Raw genomic sequence first — 19,732 nt, forward strand, 5'->3', positions numbered from 1 at the left:
GCAGAACATTTTCGAAAGATGTTTGGAAAACATACGACCCCAAGAGACACTCGAGAGATTAAGATTTTTTATACACAAATATTTATAGAGATTTAAAAATGGTTCGAAGAACTGAAATATATTTGAGGCGAGTATACAATTAAGAGTAGCACTCTTGAACTGTGAATGGGAGGAGGTAAAGGGAGAAAGGCTGCTGCCTCATCTGAAGGGATTCTGAAGCCAGGTTACCAAGCAGTGCTATCAAGGAGGTAGGGAAGGAGAGAGGAGAGAGGAGGGGGGGGGACGGGCCAGGGAGCGAGGAGACAAAGGGCTGAACCGACGGGGGGCTATGGCTGCTGGCAGACTATGTTCCGGCAAAGTCCAACCTTGTCCCGCTGCGTTTCCAAAGAAACCAGAGTATTATGGGGTGAACCGCATGGAACACTAGCACACTCAATCTGGCCCGCTGCAGCGAGGAGAGCATCGACGTGTGTGTGAAGAAGAAGAGTGTCCAAGGTAAACTGTGTTTGTGATATACACAATGTTTAACTTTAATCTGCATGTCAAGTGCTGGATATACTGTGTGAATCATATATGATGATTCAGCGACCCACCGATGTTAATCAGTGATCCATTAGTTGTTATGCAGTGGAGCTGGCCATTTGGTTTGAAGGAAGTTAAGGGGAGGGGGAGGAGGAGGAAGAGGAGGAGGAAGGGTAACCCGAGAGACACTATTTGGGGGGATACCCTGTGGTCAGACCCATGCCACCCAGCTGTCCCCAGTGTGAATAATACATGAGTCTAGATGAGGGCTCGTCCGTTTCTGTTGAAGGAGAATAGATACGCCTCAGATAGGGAATGTCCTCTCTTATTAATCCAGACCGAACCCTTCCTGCACAGGGGACGGGGAGCCAGTACCTCATAGGCCCATGTGACCAGGGCTCTCGGACCAATGGAGAGCCACAACACCGGAGAGGCCCGGAGCTCCGCCCCCGCCCCGGGGGCCGGTTCAGAAGCGGCAGGACGGGACTCGGACCTGCGGGTTGTGAGAGACCGAGTGAAACTTCTGGAACAGAACACCAGCTCAGTTGACCAGTCAGACGGCTACCTGAGAGACAGGTGAGAGAGGACACACACATGGAGGAAAGCACACACGCACACACACACACAAACACATGCAGCTGAGCACAGACACACACACACGCACACACACACAGACACACACACACACATCCACACACATAGACACACACAGCCACACAAGCACACAGCACACACACACACACACACACACACACAAACACGCAGACACACACACAAACACGGGCACACAAGCCCAGAAACACACACACACACACACACACACAGAAACACACCACTCCACGTTCACACGCACACACAAACACACATACCGCACACACAAACACACACACATTCAGACAAAAACAAGCACATACACACGGGCAAACAAGCACACATACACAAACACACCGACGCACACCACTTCACGTGCACACACACACACGCACACACTACTTACTCACTTGTGGCTCCAGTGATATCATGTGTCACACGTACCTCACTGCTCCGCACGCTCACACAAAGGCAGACATTTGCTGGCGTCCTCATACTACAAGGGGGATTATTGATCCAACATCTCACGACAGGGGAAGGTCACACCAAGGCTTGTTGATCCCTGCCAAGGTAACCCATGTGCAATGCTAATGCGCTGGGAGTTTTATTTATTTTATTGCTCGAGTTGGTGCTACATTAGCGCTAACTTAGCCTGGCGTAATTCTAGCTCTTTCTGTGTATGTGTGTGTGTGTGTTTAGTGGCAGGATCACAGAGCTAGAGGGATCAGAGACGGCTCTGCTGCAGCAGCTCAGCCAGCTAGCCACTGGCGCCACGCCGCACCGCCGTCCCAGCATGCATCACACCCAGCGGCTGGACCAGAGGCTCCACAGCCTCAGGGACGAGGTCCGCATCGTGGTGAGTGGGCTTCTAGAACCATCCTCCGGAAGGTTGGACTCACCGGCATGGCTCCCGATGCGTGAATATGAATGAACCCCCCGGACTGTGTCGAGGTGTTTGGTGTATGCGTGGGTTTCATGTAACTCCCTAGGGGATGTTGTAGCATCAGGTGATGCAACACGCTTGTCAGTCAAAGTTGTTTCCTACATTTACCTGCATTTTCTGTATAATGTACAGAATTCATTCATCATTCTAGTACCATCATTTGTAGATCCTTTGATAATGTTTACTAGTATTTATATTAAAAACGAGAAAGTGAAGATTCTGTGTTATCTCTATGTTATGCATAGGTTCAGAGCACATTGTTATTTGGAGCTACAGAGTGGACATTACAAGAAAAACCAATAGCATTAAAGTTGCCTAACTCTACTACGGTGTCTGTACAATGTCATCCCCTCCAATCCCCCTCCTCCCCTCTCCTCCCTCTCCTCCTTCCCTCTCCTCCCGCTGCCCCCCCCTCCTCCTCCTCCTCCAACCACCACACCTCTCCTCCTTCTCCTCCTCCCCTCCCCTCTCCTCCCTCTCCTTCTCCAACCACCACACCTTTCCTCCCCTCCCATCTCCTCCCTCTCCTCCCCCTCCTCCCCTCCCCTCCTCCCCTCCCCTCCTTCTCCTCTCCTCCCCTCTCCTCCCTCTCCTCCTCCCCTCTCCTCCCGCTGCCCCCCCCCTCCTCCTCCTCCTCCTCCTCCAACCACCACACCTCTCCTCCCCTCCCCTCTCCTCCCTCTCCTCCTCCCCTCTCCTCCCCCTCCCCTCTCCTCCCCCTCCTCCCCTCCCCTCCTTCTCCTCCCCCTCCCCTCCCCCCCCTCCTCCCCAGTCCCATGAGAAGGAGCGAGGGGAGCGCGTGTGGCGGGAGCGTCTGCTGCGCTGCCAGAACCAGCTGAAGGCCAAGGAGGAGGAGATGGGCCGCCAGTCCCAGTACTTCCACCACTTCAAGACCCAGCTGCAGCACAAGCTGGGCCAGGCCCGGGACCGCGAGCAGGGCCTGCAGAACCGCCTCCACGCCCTGGAGAAGCAGCTGCTGGACGTCACCGTGTCGGCCGCCACCACCATGACCGCCGTCATGACGACCAAGATGGCCACGCCCTGCGTTGCCGTGGCGACCGGGCCGGGGGAGGACAGGGTGCCCTGCTTGCGGGAGGAGGGGGAAGGGGAGGAGGGAGGCGAGAGGAAGAAGAAGGAGGAGGAGGAGGAGGAGAAAGGGAGGACAAGATGGCCGACGAGGCCTGGACGCCGGCTGGTGGCCGGCGATAGCGGGAGCGCGGAAGATGCGGATCTGGAGAAAGGGGGAGGAGTCGAGGAGGAGAGGGGCATGGGCGTGGCCAAGTTGCAGAGCTTCATCCTGGGCCTGCAGGAGGACCTGCGGGCCCTGCTGGAGCGGGAGGAGCAGGGCCAGGCCGAGAGGAGGGGGCTGTCGGAGCAGCTGCAGGAGGCGCAGGAGGGCGGGCACCTCCTGGGCTGCCGGCTGGAGGAGAAGGGGGCGGAGGTGCGGCGGCTGCAGCAGTCGGAGAGCGTCCTGCTGGAGGAGGTGGAGGAGCTGAGGGAGGAGAACGGCCGCCTCAGGCAGGAGCTCAGGGGGGCCCTCGGCAGCCAGACCCCCGCTCCGCCGGCCCCCGGGGCTGGGTGTGCGTGCTGGGCCGCGGGGGTTCCCCCAGGCTCCCCGGGACCCGGCTACGGCCCCACCCCTGTCGGGGTGTCCCCCCCGGGCCTCCCCCACAGCCCTGGAGCAGACGAGAGAGCCATGTGCCCCCCGGGAGACTCTGCAGTGGTGAGTCTCTCTTCTATCTTCAGATTCTACGTACAGGGTTCGGATACATCTTGGGAATTAGCGATTCAGAGACCACTTTTTCACAGTTGCCACCAGTTTTGAGATTTGACTTAAAATTTTGGTGGATCTTACGCACCGGTGTCAGTCCAATACTTTTACAGATGACATTTTGCTGATCTGCTTGTCCTCAAGCAATCTGTGTTGTCTTTGATTTCGTCTGATTCAATCCCTGCACGGCCAACATCCTGGAGGATGGTGCTAAATACACGTTCTGATAACAGCTCAGGCTAAACTTTCGGCTGTATTTTAAAGGAAATGATTGGCTCTTTGTTAAGAAAGAAAATGTAGTTATACAAGTAGTTTGAAAGGTGTCTAGCTAAGTTGAAATTCAGTTCAGGGAGATTTATACAAAATTCTTGAAATAGGTTTCCTTCCGGAATAATGGGTTTTGTGTTGATCACGTTGGAACGACACAGAGAATCAAGCCTCCCGTGGGGAAGAACACGGCTACAGAATAAAAGGATTAGAGGTGTTACATAACCTCCCCTTTTCGTTGACAACGCGTATAAAAGGCTGAGCCACGAATTTGGATTACAAGCAAATCTTGGGGAATTATTTTAGAAATGGGATTATATTTTTGGGTATCTGTGGTCCCAGAGAGAGGCTGCCAAGACGCACGGCAATCTAACTTATATAAATAGAGTCGGCACAAATAGACCTAATTAGTGCCGTTAATGAGAAACGATATATATGGAGATGGAGCCAGAGAACGATAGACACAGTGTGTCTTACTGTGTGTTTGTGCACGTAGTTACTGTTTCTAGAATGGGAAAAGCCAGTTCATCATTCTCCTCCTGGTTATTTTGTCCTTTTAGTACAACCGAGAGTTCATTCGAAAATGCACTCCAACTGATGATGTTATATGTGTGTGTGCGTGTGGGTGCGTGCATGTGTGTTTTTGTGTGTGTGTGTTCGCACGTGTGTTTGTGTGTGTGTTTGTCCACACGCGTTTGTGTGTGTTTATGTGAGTCCAGCTCCGATCCGATAAGCTACTCGCCCCACCAAAAGCCACCACCACTCCTCACCTCCCCCAGGGGGAAGCAGAGAGCACCCTGAACCCCAGCGACCACTACCCTGCCTCTGCTGATCCAGACACCACACGGTTACCCCAGCCTGACCTCCTGAACCTCTCAGCCAGGCTCCAGCCCCGCGCCCATCCCGGCCTCGGGGGGCACGGCCTGGCTGAGGACCCCGCGGAGCTGGGCCAGTTAGACCTGGAGGAGTGGGGCTCCGGTGGAGCCCTGCACCTGGAGCTCAGCCCCAGCCAGGAGGCCGACGCCCTGATGGAGGCCTACCAGAGCCTTTGCCCCGGAGCGGATAAGAGCCACCACCAGGAGCAGCAGAACGTCCAGGGACCGAAGCCCCAGCTGAGGTCCCCGGCCGACCTGCCAGGTGGAGCGCCAGTAGGGTGGAGGTCTTCACCAGGAAAGGTTTGTGAGATGTGAGAGGCGGTGCTGTGTTTAACATCATGATGTTTTCTGGTTTCCATGGTCACATGCGTCACATTCTCATTGAAGCTTCACACGTTTCTCCTCAGAAGGAGAGGGCACCAACAAGGGACCCGTCTTCTGACCACGCCCGCGTCGACCATGCCCCGCCCCCACCCGGTCAGGACCACGCCCCTCCCGCCCCGCCGGCGGACCACCTCGTCCGCGCCCTGAACCAGGAGAACCGGGCCCTGGCCGAGCGCATCCAGGAGCTGCTGGCCCGCGTGGAGCTCCGGGAGGAGGAGCACGCCAACGAGGCGGGCCTCCTGGCGGAGGGGGCGGCGGCGGCGCTGGCGGCGGCGCTGGCGGCGGAGGTGGGCCGGCGGGAGCGGGAGCAGCAGGAGCAGGGCGGTCTGATCGCCGAGCTCACCAGGAAGACGGAGGACGACCTCAACGCCATCATGGACCTGCGGCAGAGGCTGGCCGTCGCCAAGGAGGAGGAGAGCGCTCGCCGCCGGGCCGCCGAGAGCGAGGCGCCCGGAGGTCGCCGTGACGACGGGAGCGCCCGCGGCGTCGCGGCGGGGTTCGCCCGCAGGTTGGGCGAACGTCCGTCGCAGGTCGATGAACAGACGCAGACCAGTCTAGAGCAGGACCTTCCCACGACGGACTCTTCCACAGATCCATTCCCTGGAGATCACTGCGTGGATCAGGGCGTGGCCGCTCGCCTCCAGGTGGATGCTCTGGGCGTGGCCGCTCGCCTCCGGGTGGATGCTCTGGCCGAGGCGGTGCGGGCGCTCAGCGAGGAGAAGGAGGAGCTGTCTCGCTGCGTGGGCCCTCTTAGGGAGGAGCAGAGGGAGGTGGCCCTGGCGGTGCAGACCCGGACGGAGGAGAAGCAGAGGCTGACGCGGACGCTGTGGGGGATGAAGGAGGAGCGCGACGGCGTGGCCGCCGCTCTGAGCGCGCTGAGGCAGGAGCGGGAGCAGCTGAGCAGGAGCGTGTGCGGGCTGAGGGAGGAGAGGGAGCAGCTGGGGAGGTCCCTGGAGGAGCTGAGGGAGGAGAGGGGACGGCTGGGCGAGGATTTATCGGAGCTGAGGAACCAGACGGAAACTTCAACGTCAGAGCGAACCTCGGGGGGAAGAGGGGAGGGAGTTCAGGGAGACCAGGAGGACAGGGTGGAGTTAACCACCCAGTCGGAACACAGCTTGAATGTGGACGACGGTGGACTCACAGGTTCCTCTGGGGGTTTGATAGAGCAGCGAGAGACAGAAAGGGCATATGATGTCTCAAAGGAAGAAAGAGATGAGTTGTTGCAGTCGGTTTGCAGCTTGACAGACGAGAGACGCAGAGTTGAACAGTCGATTGCTGATTTGAAGACAGAAGAGGAGCGGCTGAGGCTTTCAGTCTGGAGTCTTATAGAGGAACGAGATGTCTTACAGGCTGAAGGTGCTGCTCTCCAAGACCAATCACAGCCTGATGGGAGGGGTCAGGATCAACATCCAGCCAATCAAATCCAAGGAGAAGTGGTAAAGAAGACAGAGAAAGAAAACTTGAAATTTGTTGATAATCAAGAGAAGTTTTCCCAGGTATGCAGAGTTATTGGGGAATCCAACCATAAACATATATGACGCATGTGATTTGTCGTTGTGAGTGATCGATTGATTTTGTTAAATTTTGCTCTCACCTTAGGGGGGTTTGGACACAAATTCTCATCAAAACGATCTAATGAGACAGACAGAAGCATTGGCCGCTGCCCTAAAAACAACAAAAGAGGAGCTGATCAAGGCCCAATCAGAGGTGAGCTTACTTTATGTCTCCTCCCATTTAATCATCTACACACAGTAAATGATGGCAATGCCAATAGCTCTTACGTTAGCTGTACTGTAAAACATTTTAATTCGGTTTGTCTGTTTGTGTCTGTGTGTGTGTTTTAATACGTGTGTGTAGACCCAGAGGTTGGGCAGAGAGCAGTCTGGATCAGAGGCCAGGCTGGGGGAGTTGGAGAAGGCCTCAGCTCAAGCTGACAGGGAGAAGAAAAGACTGACCGATTCACTGGAAGAAACCAGGCAGGAAACTGAGCTGCTCACAACACGGGTAGGCATGGCAACCAACACGGCATACAATAATTTTCGTCATCAGTTAATGATTAAATATTTTTTTCTTTATTATTCAACCTTTATTTAACCAGGTAGTCTCTAGAGACTATATAGATTATATTTATATCTTCAAATAAAGAATACTGTTCTAGCCTTGAGCCATGAGACAACATCGTAAAATAAAATAAGCTAATAGTTGAAAATCATGCAAGCGGATGTGTGTTGCTCACGGGGTGCGAAGGCTTATGTGTTTAGTGTTCATCAGATTCACTCCTAACTGATTATTGTTGTAATAATGTCCGTTCTGCAGGTGAAAGATCTGCAGAGCAGGCTAGCAGGCCTGGCCAGAGAGAAGGACGAAGCCCTGACCCAGAAGACTCACACAGAGGAACAGTTCAGCATCCTCCAGGCCCAGCTCCGAGCCAAGGTGAGCCGAGGGTTGAGCGGTTAATTTAGAAATCAACATCTTGGCAGTGGTGAGATTGTTCTTTGAATCAGTCAGTCGAATCAAGACTATGATTATGATTACGTATATATTGGTTGTTGTGGTTTTTCACTGTTGTTGGAGTTTGAATTTGCTTGTATCAATCTCATAGGTAATCTATAAAGCAGAACAAAAGCATGCCTTCTCACTTAATAATAATAATTTATCAGTTTTTTATAGCGCTTTTCTAAATACTCAAAGACGCTGTACAAAAAAAAAGGAATGCATACAAACAGTACAGACACTCAAACTTCAACTCAATGGGAATGTACAACACTATCATAGTATGATATTTATATATATATAAAGATCTGTGTCTGGGCCCGTAGACGCTGGCTCTGGACGGGCTGAACTCTGAGTACACCGCCCTGAGGAGAGAGCAGCAGGGGGACCCCAGCCCAGCCTCCGGGTCCCTGCGGTCCCGCTACAACGATATCCGAGCCAAGGTAAGGAACCAGCAGGCTGCCGCTTCCCAAGTCACTGGGGACATACGAGAACCAACAGTCAAACCCAGCCAGATGCAGTGTGTACAGCTTTCCCATTGGGATTTCATTGGCCTTTAAATTCGGTTGTGTTTGTTTTGTCTGATAGTACGATGTACTCCTGAGGAAGAAAAGCCTCCACGATATGGATCTAGCTCCTCTAAAGGTGGGTTCAACTATGTTGGTTTCATACTCATTCTTTGTTTGCTGTTTATGTTTGCGGCTATTTTCTGTTTCTCTTTATAATAGTTATAGTTATTTTTTCTTATTTCGAAGGTATGTAAGTTGTCCATATGATTGCCTCTGCTCAACCTTGCACACAGACAACTTAAAGTCAAAGGCCGTTTCTTGATGTAGACATTCCTACTGATGAAAGATATTATTGTTATTGTAGCTGTTGTTTCATTGAGTTTCCATTGAGCAAATTGTTGGGCTATGTTGTCCTTAAAGTGGATCGTATTAGAGTGACAGCCTTTCCCTTCTACGACGACAGGCCAAGCTGTCGTGTCTGGTGCTGAAGTGTCAGGAGAGGAACAGCCTATTGGTCCACATGATGAGAGCCATGCGGAGGCAGGGCTACGTGGACCCCGCCCTCACCCAGCAGGCCGATGACCTGCTCAGCGACCCCGCCCTCCAGGACTACACCGCCGCGTTCCCCCCCGCAGCCCCGTACCCCCCCGCAGCCCCGTACCCGGACCTCGGCCACCACCACCACCACCACCTCCAACCCCACCAGCACACCCTCAGGGCCACCAGTGGGTTCGCCTCGCGGCTCCGGGACTACAGCGCTGCCTCCTCCCCAGCTCCCCCCTCCCCTGATCCGGCCTTCTCCTCCTCCACATCTCCCACTGAGCTCCAACCTCCAGGGAACCAAAGCACATCCCCCGTCCTGTCGGGACCGGTTCTGATGCACAACGACCGCGGCACCGATGCTGGAGGCCGCCGGGGAACCCCGGCAGAACCCGCCCGTGACGTTCAGAGCGCTGCAGGTTCGGCGCCGACCAGGAACCCAAAGTTGCCGGGGCCATGTTGTGCCGTGCGCGAGCACATGCAAGCCAGGCCTCCAGCATCCCCTGGAGCCCAGAGCCATGAGGGGGAGGGCCCACGCTGTTCACCTGCGGCAAGCAGCAAACCTCAGGTAAAGACCAATGGATTACATGCAAACACAACGATTATATGTAGATACAACATTTATATGCATATATGACATGATATACACAAACACAAATTTCATGCTTTTTATGTATTAATTTGCACTATGTTACTTTTTCTACGGCAGATACTTTACTCTATTTCATATAAATGTCTGAAACCAAGAATCTCAAGACCTGTGGCTCCAGCTGCAGCCACTAGAGGCTGCTGGTGTGAAAGCGTACATAGTGCAGGTTTAAAGTGGGGGTTTCAAAGCATTGACGTCCTGACACTTTCTTCTCAATAGTCTCCTGCCGTTCCCTGTGGCACGAGCCCAGCAGACGCCTCCCTAGACCGACCAGGATCGAACCACGAAGATGAGATCCTGGGGGGAAAGCCCGCTTCAGGTCCGGCTCGTGTCCCCAGGGCAACACGCTCGCGGTGGGCTCCACCCCCCTCAGAGAGACGGAGTGGTGGCGTGAACCGGCGGCTGAGCAGTCCTGAGAAAATCCTCAACCTGCAGCTGGAGCTGCAGCAAACCCTGTCCGGCATTTATAAGGTTCGGCTAAACCATCTGCATCACCATACCGGTGCCTTTCCAATGACGGCAAAGTATTTTAATTCATGGTGTGCTACGAATAAGACTAAAACGTCAGATTTCTGTTGTCCACATTGAGTAGATCGCATCGCTATGTACCTGACCATCAAGAGGGAGCTCTCTGTCCAGATAGTGCACTCCTCTTGTACCAATAAAGTTTTCATTCATTCAAAGGCTCCGGCGGACCACGGAGGGTGGGCGGCGAGAGGGCGTCGCCCGCAGCCCAGGAGGAGCGCCTCCACCACCGCTACGCCCGAGCACCACCCGGCCTCCCTCCCCAGGACCCACAGCATGGCCCTCCACACCCAGCCTCCTCCTCCACCTCCTCCTCCTCCTCCTCCCCCTCCTCTCCTGAACGTCAGCCCCGACCCCGTCCAAACTAAACCGCTCCCCATGGCGACAACCGCGACCGCCGCCGCGTCTGCAGTAGCCCACCTGTCAAACACACTCTCTGCCGCCGTGTTCTCCAGGTCGGCTAACATGGCGCCCGCTTTCGCTCCCAGTCCTTCCAACATGGCGCCCGCTTTCCCTCGCAGTCCTTCCAACATGGCATTTGGTACCACAACGGCAGGTCGTTCCGGTTCTTTCCCTCTGTCCTCAACGGACGATAAAGCCAACCTAAGAAGCAGTGTACAAAACACACCAGAATCGCCAAGAGGGCCAAGGCACGCAACCATCCCGGCATCGGCCAACGCCACAAGCTCCGCCCCCAGCCCCGCCCCTACCTGTTGGACCGACCCGCCCAATAAAACCCTCCGTAAGACCGCCACTGTCGGCGCCTCGGCTCCGGCCTCCAGCGTCCAGCCTTTCACCGGCAACGCTCCGAGCGCCACCGCCTCGGACGGCAACAACAACAACAACAACACTGCCCCCAGCGTGCCTCGGACCGGGACGCAGCCTCCCGCCACCCCCTCTGCCAGCGGTGCTTCAGACGGTGCCGGAGACGACCGCCGTGCCTCCACCACCATCTTCTCCACCACCACCACCACCACCACCTCCACCACCAGGGTCAGGGCCGATTCGGCCTGCAGCTCTCCCCCAGGGAGGTCCCAGCCCCGGCCATCGGTTGGCCTGCCTGCTCCCACGCTGACCGGGAAACTCGGAAGACCGAAGCCAGGTAGCGGAAAAATGCTTATGCGGAGTCAGTCTAGTGCCTCACATATATAGCCTTTGTAATTAACAATGATAAACGGTTAGATGCGTCAATGTGTTCAGGGAAATCGACTGTGGATGTTCTTCTTCGGTGGTGTTGTGTAGTTTATGAACGGCCATTCAAACCTGAGGTCCAGGTTCTTATTGAAGGACCGATTCTGTCTGCCCACAGAAGCCCCGGGAGAGGTGGGCACCGTGGAGGTCATCCGGACTGTGGGCGGGAGCAGCCTCCTGATTGGTTGGGAGAGGCCGCCACTCGACGAGCTGGGCTGCAGCAACGGCACCTTTGTCTACGGCTACAGGGTAAAGACGCACGCACGCACGCACAGACACGCACGCATGCACGCACACACAAACACACACACACACACACACACACACACACACACACACACACACACACACACACACACACACACACACACACACACACACACACACACACACACACACACACACACACACCTGCTGATTTGGCTGAAACTAATGGAATGTGAATTGGGTTCCAGAGGACATTCATGTGTTGATGTCCAAATATAAAACTCATGTGTCATAACGTGTTCTGGTTCTAGGTGTACGTCGATGGAGAGTTCCACAAGTCCGTCATGAGCTCAGCGTGCACCAAGGTATGTGCGCCCTCTCCCACGTCTGCGTCCACAAGACACACGTGCTTGGTAACGCTCCCTCGTACCGACGCGACCTGACCTCTGGGTTCCTTCCCCTCCAGGTCATCCTGGAGAACGTGGACCTGAGTCTCCCGGTCCACATCGGGGTCCAGACCCTGGGCTCCAACGGGCTGAGCTCGGGCAGGGTGACCACCGTGTTCCGGACGTCCCTCAGCCCGGGCCCCGGCCCCCCCGGGGCAGCGGGTCCCGGTCTCCCCACCGCTGAGGCGTTAGAGTTGAGGGAAACCGTGGGGCTTTGAGTCCGACGTTGGGGCGTCCGTGAGGGGTGGTTCCCGGGGTGCTGAGAGTGTGTCTGTGTGTTCGAGGTCAGCGACAGGAGAGGGCTGGCACCTACCGTCTGTTTGGAAGAACTCCCAGGACCCCCTTTCCCTTCCCGTACGGACCTGCTCTCCTGATTGGATGGGAGTACATTGGGGCTGCCAATGACGCTGATTACCGGGTGGTGATTGGACAGACGAGCTGCTTATCAAACTGGACAAATCAGTCAACTCAAGGCCGGGACTTGTTTCCAAGCCAATCTCTGGTTGCACCAGTAGAAGCTTTCTGCGTCAAAAAACTTTGGAGATAAAAGTCAAACATTTTTCACTGTGCTTTTGCAAATTTCTACACTGTGTAAAAAAAGAAAAGGATTAATAATTCCAAATCATATTTTACATTCCTTTATCAGACCTCCAACAGTTGCCTCTGTGTCCAAAACAAAAGAATGTTTCTAAGGGAAATGTTTTCATGGCAGCAAGCCATTGGTGGTGTTCTTGCGTTCAAGCCTCATTGTCCACGGCGGACATCTTTACTTGGTGTTCAGACACCAGGGCCAAATATGACAACTGAAGAGTCAGTCCAAAGACTTTTGGTATGTTTTCCCACTTGGTTGTACGGTAAAGCTTTGTTTCTAATTGTTTTTAAATTTGCACACAAAATATATTGATGTCCAAGGTAACTAATGAAAGAAGAGGAGATTAACACTGATATTTTTATTGGTAGGAAATGTTATTTAAAAATGTAACATGCCAACGGTGTCCAGAAAACCATGAAGGATCTGTGTCTTTCTAAAATGTTTTTGTATTTTTCCGTCACACTGGCCTAGCTAATGAATTCGGACAGTTTGGTAAAAGGATCCACGCTCTACTCATGAGTTGTCAAGTGGTTTTATCAGAGAGAGAGAGAGAGAGAGAGAGAGAGAGAGAGAGAGAGAGAGAGAGAGAGAGAGAGAGAGAGAGAGAGAGAGAGAGAGAGAGAGAGAGAGAGAGAGAGAGAGAGAGAGAGAGAGAGAGAGAGAGAGAGAGCTTTATTGAAGATGTGTGTGTGTTCTCTCTATTCATTTATTATCTGAAGGTCAGTACAAGTGAACCCCACATGCACATCTAAGAAAGCAACTTCTACCTTTGCCGCATGATGACTAAATGGATTGAGTTAGTTAACTCTGAGAAAAGGAAACTGGGTCTTTAATCTGATGAAACCATGTTCACAACTCTACGTTCTCCTAGAAGGAATGTGTTTCAGCAAAGGTATTTTTCTATCTGTGAATGAAAGGAACTTGTTCTCACTCCATTGTGGCTTCTTTGAACTCTACAGAGAATAAATGTTTATATTCAGTGGCTGTGCTTCATTTTGCTCGGGTTCATGTCAATAATTGCAGAATTTATATTTATAAACATATTTTTGCTAAATATTAGGCTAACTCAAACCACCTTTACGCTAAGATCAGATCCCCCCCAAAAAAATCCCAAAAATAATCAAGTTAATATTTATTTTCGTTTGCGTCTACATTTACATTCATCACCCGCTAGGTGGCAGTAAACTCAGATGTTTGGTTGAGATGAATGAGGATCGGAACGGAGTGAATCATTGCATCTCACAGATGTCTGTAGGGAAAGAAGGAGCTGACTAGCATATAGAACAGGTCTGTATGTGGGTTGACAGCCACTCAAGCTTCCCAACCTGGCGCAACACCATACAAATCAAATGTATAGGCGATGTCGTGGAGGGAGGAGTCAGCTCTGAAATATCGCGTTGAAATCGCTCGACAAAAATTATGTAGGCCAATGTGATTGAGGGTTGTGTTTGAAATGCTCTTTAAAGTTTGATAAACGTGTACAAATAAGGAAAATACCTCTTCATAACAGGCAAAATGTCAAAAAATCCTACCACAGACGGAACAATATTATCTTCTAGGCTATGGCACCAGCTCAAAACAAACATATATTTCATCACATCCGCCCGCATGTTGATGTCCATTCTGTGGATGATGTTGACATCCATTTACAGATGAGCGTGCAGCAGTGTACCGAATGCCAAGTCGACTGCAATAGCGGCAATGAGACAAACAAACAAAAGTGCAGCGAAAGTGCCTTCTGCTCTGTAAGCGGTCCCACGGTTCAGCCCACAGAGACTGTGCGGGTCCCACGCGATTCCACATATAGGCTGACTGATTCATTAACGACCTACTCCACAACACACGCACACACACATAATGACAGGCACCCCCTTGAACCTCTCAAACTGCATGTGCTTTTACGTTGTTTGCATAAGTTAATGACCTGCCATGTTAATTAACTTTGCATGCTTAGTGTTAATCAGGCCACTCTCATCTCTCCCCTCCTCCCATGTGGGAGCCCGCTCAGTGAGGGGGGGGGGGGGGGGGAGATCTAGATGAAGAGATTAAAAAAAGACAGGAGTTCCAGATACGCAAAAGTACATGATATGCCTGACAAGTCTTGCGGTTAAGCCGTATCCTTTTCTCTGTATCGCGTTCTTCTGACCATTTGCAGTATTACTGTGTGTGTGTATACTTTGTGTGTATGTGTGTCTGTGTGTGTGTGCATATGTGTGTGTGTGTGTGTGTGTGTCGGTGTCTGAGTGTGAGTGTGTGTGTTAGTCACAGAGGTGTCAATGACAATAGCAGCTGGGCTCCAGGCCCCTACAGGAACATTCTGTTTTGAGCGGTTGGACACCGCTGGACCATTCTGTGTGTGTGCTTGTGTGTGTTTGTGTGTGTGTGTCTTTGTTTGTGTGTTTGTACGTGTGCATGTGCATGTGGGTGGGAGAGACTGAGTGAGTGAGGGGGTGTAAGAACGTTCTGCATATCTGCCCTTGTAATAGGCAAGGGGGAGGTCGACTCATTTATTTGTGCTTTTAATTTATCTTATTTCGCCTGTTTGCATGTGTGGGTGGGTGTATGTGTGGGTGTGTGTATCTGTTTGTGCATGTGCGTGCCGCGCGCGCGCGCGTGCGTGTGTGTGTGTGTGTGTGTATGCAATACTGTGTGTGTTTGAATATGTGTGTGTGTGCGGGGATGAATGTGTGTGTGTGTGTGTGTTCGTGAATGCAGTGTGTATGCGTTACTGTGTGTGTATGTGTGTGTGTGTGTGTGTGTGTGTTTGTGTCTGTGTGTATATGTGTGTGTGTGTGTTGCTGTGTGTATGTGTGTGTGTGTGTGTGCGTGTGTGTTTGTGTCTGTGTGTGTGTGTGTGTGTGTGAGTGTGTGTGGGGGTCTGATGAGGTTTCACTCACGGTAACAGGGGCCGAGGCAGCGGACGGCGGGGCCACAGTGTGGGATGTTGTCCCGGTGTCTGGTTGCGGCCAGAGGCTTCGTCGGTATCAGGCTCACTGACACCTCCAGACTGCCGGCGATGTTGTGTGGAGCTGGCAGGCGGCGTGGGGTCCAGTTCCACTCCCTCCAGGCCAAGCGCTCGCCGCTCACCCCCACAGACGGGCTCTGAACGTGGGCCCCGTGCTGCCTGCTGCCTCCCTGTTCTGACCAAACAGATGGGCCCCGCTGCCCGGGGGCTCCTCGTGTGAACAAGAGGGATCCAGACAGAGCAGTGCGTGCTCTGCGATGACGGGACGCGTGTGTATGGATACTGCTGTGCAATTACAGCACTGTTATGGATGGCACGCATTGTGTGCATTGAACTCTACTCTTTATTCATTGAGGGACAGGTTCTTTATCGCCTCTGCTCCGGGCTAGTTTGTTATGTGCCTGCTCGCTATCGTCCATCTAGGCCGTTATATTCACCGCTCCGGTGCTATCAGTGCCTACAGCCGGTCGCGGTGGGATTCAATTGTGACCGATTTAACGACATCTTATAAGCGATCGTGCGGTTGCCTCTGTTTTCTCCGGCCTTTCGCTTTCATCTTTCCTTTGGGTTTTTGTCTTTTGTTTATTGTTCCTCCTCCAAGCCTCCTGCCACAATCACCTCTACCCTCCTATCCTCCTCTCCTCTCTTCCTCTCCTCTCCTCTCCTCTCCTCTCCTCTCCTTTCCTTTCCTTTCCTCTCCTTTCCTCACTTCTCCTCTCCCCTCCCCTCCCCTTCACTCCTCTCCTCTCCCCTCCCATCTTTACTCCCCTCCTCTCCCCTCTTCTCCTCTCCTCTCTTCTCTTCTCCTATCCCTCCTCTCCTCTCCTTTCCCCCAGTCCTCTCCAGTCCTCTCCTCTCTCCTCTTCTCCTTTCCTCTTCGCTCTTCTCCTCTCCTCTCCCCTCTTCTCCTTCCCTCTCCTCTCCTCTCCTCTCCTCTCCTCTCCTTTCCTCTCTTCTCCTCTCCCCTCCCTCCTCTCCTCTCCTCTCCCCTTCAGTCCTCTCCACTCCTTTCCTCTCCCCTCCCCTCTTCTCCTTTCCTCTTCACTCTACTCCTCTGCTGTCCCCTATTCTCCTTTCCACTTCTCTCTTCTCCTCTACACTTCTCCAGTAAAAAGCCACTTTTTTTTCATTCTTTTCATCCTACAGACATACACACACACACACACACACACACACACACACACACACACACACACACACACACACACACACACACACACACACACACACATTCACACATACAGATCCACAGTCTGACTTCAGGTACTCCTCTAGGGGGTGGGGGGGGGGGGGGGATAAATACTTCTCTCCTATCGGACGCAATCATCGGTTGGAACAAACATCAAACGACGTCACCGTGCACGGTTCTAATTGTAGTGGAGGGACAAGCAATTAAGCACTCTTACATCCCGGAATGGCTGCGGGAACGCACCCTTAATCTCATTAATCAGGAACAATGGGATTGGTAATGAAGAGCCGTGTTTATGCTAATTCTCCCACACAGTTTCACTCTGGCCCCGGCTTCATGAAACAAACAGCATCGCACAAAAACATCCCGAGCATGACTGCTTTGGTTCTTTTTCCTTTTTTTTCTCGTGTGTTTGAGAGCCTTTTTCTGTTTGCGTCCTAGTTTGAACAGCGTCTCTTTAATTTCATACCCCCGTCTATTTTTTTTGGTCTTTGAGGGGGCGCCGGCAAAACAATAAAACACTGAACCATTTCAACAAACAACGACAAACAAACAGGGGTCTGAGTTACGAACTGCATAACGAACACTGTAGTGGGTTTGTGTATTTGTGTATGTGTGTGTGTGTGTGTGTGTGTGTGTGTTTGTATCTGTGCATTTGCATGTATGTATGTTGAGTGTGTATGGACGTGCGTCTGTGTGTGTGGTTGCCTGCATGTGCATGTGTGTGTGTCTGTATCTTTGTGTGTGTGTGTGTGTGTGTGTGTGTGTCTGTGTTTGAGCATATAAGTGTGCGGGTGTGTGCATATGTTGGTCTACATGTGTATGTGATTGTGCATCTGTGTGTGTGTATGCGTATGGGTGTGTTTAGTGTGTTCAGTAAGTGTGTGTGTGTTTGGGTGTATTAAGTGTGTGGGTGTGTTGAGTGTGTGAATCCTTTACATCGTACCATTCCCTATTCTTATTGACATCCTCGTCTTGCTCCAACATCGATGTTCAATATTTCTCACGTTTTATTTCTCCTTACACCTTTTATTTGCATTTTTATTGTTTCATTACTTCTCTCTTTGTTTCTCTTTGCCCCAACTACCCCTCTATGTCTGTTTACATCTATTCCTCCATTTCTCATCCCTCTAATGGCTTCATTATTACTTTTCACCCGTATCCCACCATCCCCACCCCCAGCAACCTCCCACCCCCACCGCCGTGTTGAATTCAAGTTGGATTTAGGACTACATTTAGCTGGAGAAGGATGTTATAATATTACCTGAGGGAGTATCCTTTTCTCCCTCTCTCTCTCTCTCTCTCTCTCTCTCTCTCTCTCTCTCTCTCTCTCTCTCTCTCTCTCGCTCTCTCTCTTTGCCGGCTCAACAGTTCTCTCCTTGCTCTCCTTCTATCTCACGTGTTGTGTGTTTTCTGAGTCCTCTGAGTCTGTTCTCTTCTCTCTCTGCAGATACGCAGAGGTCTCTGGAAAGAGTCTGGAAGCTGGTCCACATACAGCGGTGATGGTATCATCTCTGGAGTTGGAGATTCACAGAGTACCAGTGGATCAATTGGGGTTTCCACAGACGTATGACAGAGTTTCAGATGGAGAGATGAAAGTTTCATTTGAACTAAAAAGACAAATATGTTGACGAGAATATTCTTCAGTGTATTACAGAAAGAATGCCATTCTTTATTTGTATTGTTTAGAGAAAGGGCTGGTGCAAGGTGAGCCAGGAGTGTGTTTGTGAGCAAGAGCAAGAGCAAGAGAGAGAGAGAGAGAGAGAGAGAGAGAGAGCTGGGGTGTCGAGAGAGGGGGGGAGAGAAGCCAGTCAGTGACCAAGAGAGAGAGAGAGAGAGAGAGAGAGAGAGAGAGAGAGAGAGAGAGAGAGAGAGAGAGAGAGAGAGAGAGAGAGAGAGAGAGAGAGATAGAGAGAGAGAGAGAGAGATGCAGAAGGGAGGATGAAAGAGGGAGGGAGCTCCATTGGAGGGAGCTGTCCATGGCCGAGGTGCTGGAGTGTCCCTTGGTACCATGAACAACAGGCAGAGAGAGGGGAGAGGCTGAACCCAGAACAGTTCATTAAACCTCCCCCAGATCACCACCAGGTGATGTTGATCAGCCATTACAAGCCATTTCACAAACGACCCCCTTGTTACATCACACACTGGAGGGTCCACACAGATGATTGACGGATGGATCAGCCTATCGGTTGGTTTAGACCTCTCGGTAGATTGGTTGTTCCTATCTAACATACATCTTGGTGCACCCTCCAACATGTGATTCCCGGTGGATGTGAGGTGAAGTGGCGTGTAATGGATAGTGAACGCCGGACCAGGTGGTAGGGCAGAGGAGCTTTAATGCCAGGGCAGCGGTATGAGACGCCAGGAGGATAAAGGAGTGTCTGTGTTTTGTTTGTGAAGAGGCTTCCTCCATTTGAACAAACAGTGTGCTTGTTTTTCTCTCTGATTCTTACGTCTCTCTCTATGCCTAATTTATGACAATGTGTGTAACACTTACTCATTTTGACACTGGGTGGGTGGTTGTGGTAGGTGTGGGGTGATTTGTGTGTGTGTGGGTGTGGGTGTGTGTCTGCGTGCATGTGTATGTTGGAAAAGAGGGGGGGTTAAGGGGATTTACATAAAATAGAGCAGTGATATTACTGTGACTTTCTCTTTCTCTCTCTCTCTCCCTCTCTCTCTCTCCCTCTCTCTCTCTCTCTCTCTCTCTCTCTCTCTCTCTCTCTCTCTCTCTGTCTCTCTCTCTCTCTCTCTCTCTCTCCCTCCCAGCGGAAGGGGACAGAGCCTTAGTGTAGATAAAAGACTCCTCTCTCTTTCTCTCTCTCGCCTCGTCTGCTCTCAGTCGGACTCTCTCCTCTTGACACAACGCCACAACGCCGCTCTCTCTATCCGCCACCTTCCTCTTTTTCTCAGTTTCATCTCTCTTTTCTTCTTCTTCTGCTTCTACTACTACTGTTGCTCCCATGTGACCCCTTCCTCCTAATAGGAACCACCCCCTCTGGTCCCGCCTCTGGAATACCTTGCCCTCCCCCCACCACCACCACCACCATCGGCCCCCCGGTCTCTGGCAGCATGG

The 19,732-nt window shown here is 52.2% G+C and overlaps 1 protein-coding gene across 1 annotated transcript; it reads left to right on the forward strand.

The window, feature by feature from the left end:
• The first annotated feature begins 931 nt into the window (after window positions 1–931).
• Window positions 932–13,049, forward strand: LOC130390998 (uncharacterized). The gene is made up of 17 exons (XM_056601185.1): window positions 932–1,098; window positions 1,813–1,969; window positions 2,829–3,779; window positions 4,814–5,242; window positions 5,377–6,849; window positions 6,953–7,060; window positions 7,211–7,357; window positions 7,670–7,786; window positions 8,173–8,289; window positions 8,435–8,491; window positions 8,819–9,463; window positions 9,764–10,015; window positions 10,229–10,362; window positions 10,525–11,171; window positions 11,379–11,509; window positions 11,779–11,832; window positions 11,934–13,049. Exons 1-17 carry the CDS (start codon window positions 932–934, stop codon window positions 12,129–12,131), a joined length of 5,784 nt encoding a protein of 1,927 aa, XP_056457160.1. The 3' UTR covers window positions 12,132–13,049.
• Window positions 13,050–19,732: the final 6,683 nt, after the last annotated feature.

Source organism: Gadus chalcogrammus, chromosome 10 (assembly GCF_026213295.1).
Source record: "Gadus chalcogrammus isolate NIFS_2021 chromosome 10, NIFS_Gcha_1.0, whole genome shotgun sequence".
Lineage (NCBI taxonomy): Eukaryota > Metazoa > Chordata > Actinopteri > Gadiformes > Gadidae > Gadus > Gadus chalcogrammus.

What these genes read in the sequence shown, in the direction of transcription:
- LOC130390998 (XM_056601185.1), top strand. Translation starts at nt 932, where the DNA reads ATGGAGAGCCACAACACCGGAGAGGCCCGGAGCTCCGCCCCCGCCCCG. An exon ending in CCCCGGGAGACTCTGCAGTG is followed by an intron (nt 3,780 to 4,813) that starts GTGAGTCTCTCT and finishes ATGTGAGTCCAG; the next exon opens with CTCCGATCCGATAAGCTACT. An exon ending in CCTTTGTCTACGGCTACAGG is followed by an intron (nt 11,510 to 11,778) that starts GTAAAGACGCAC and finishes TTCTGGTTCTAG; the next exon opens with GTGTACGTCGATGGAGAGTT.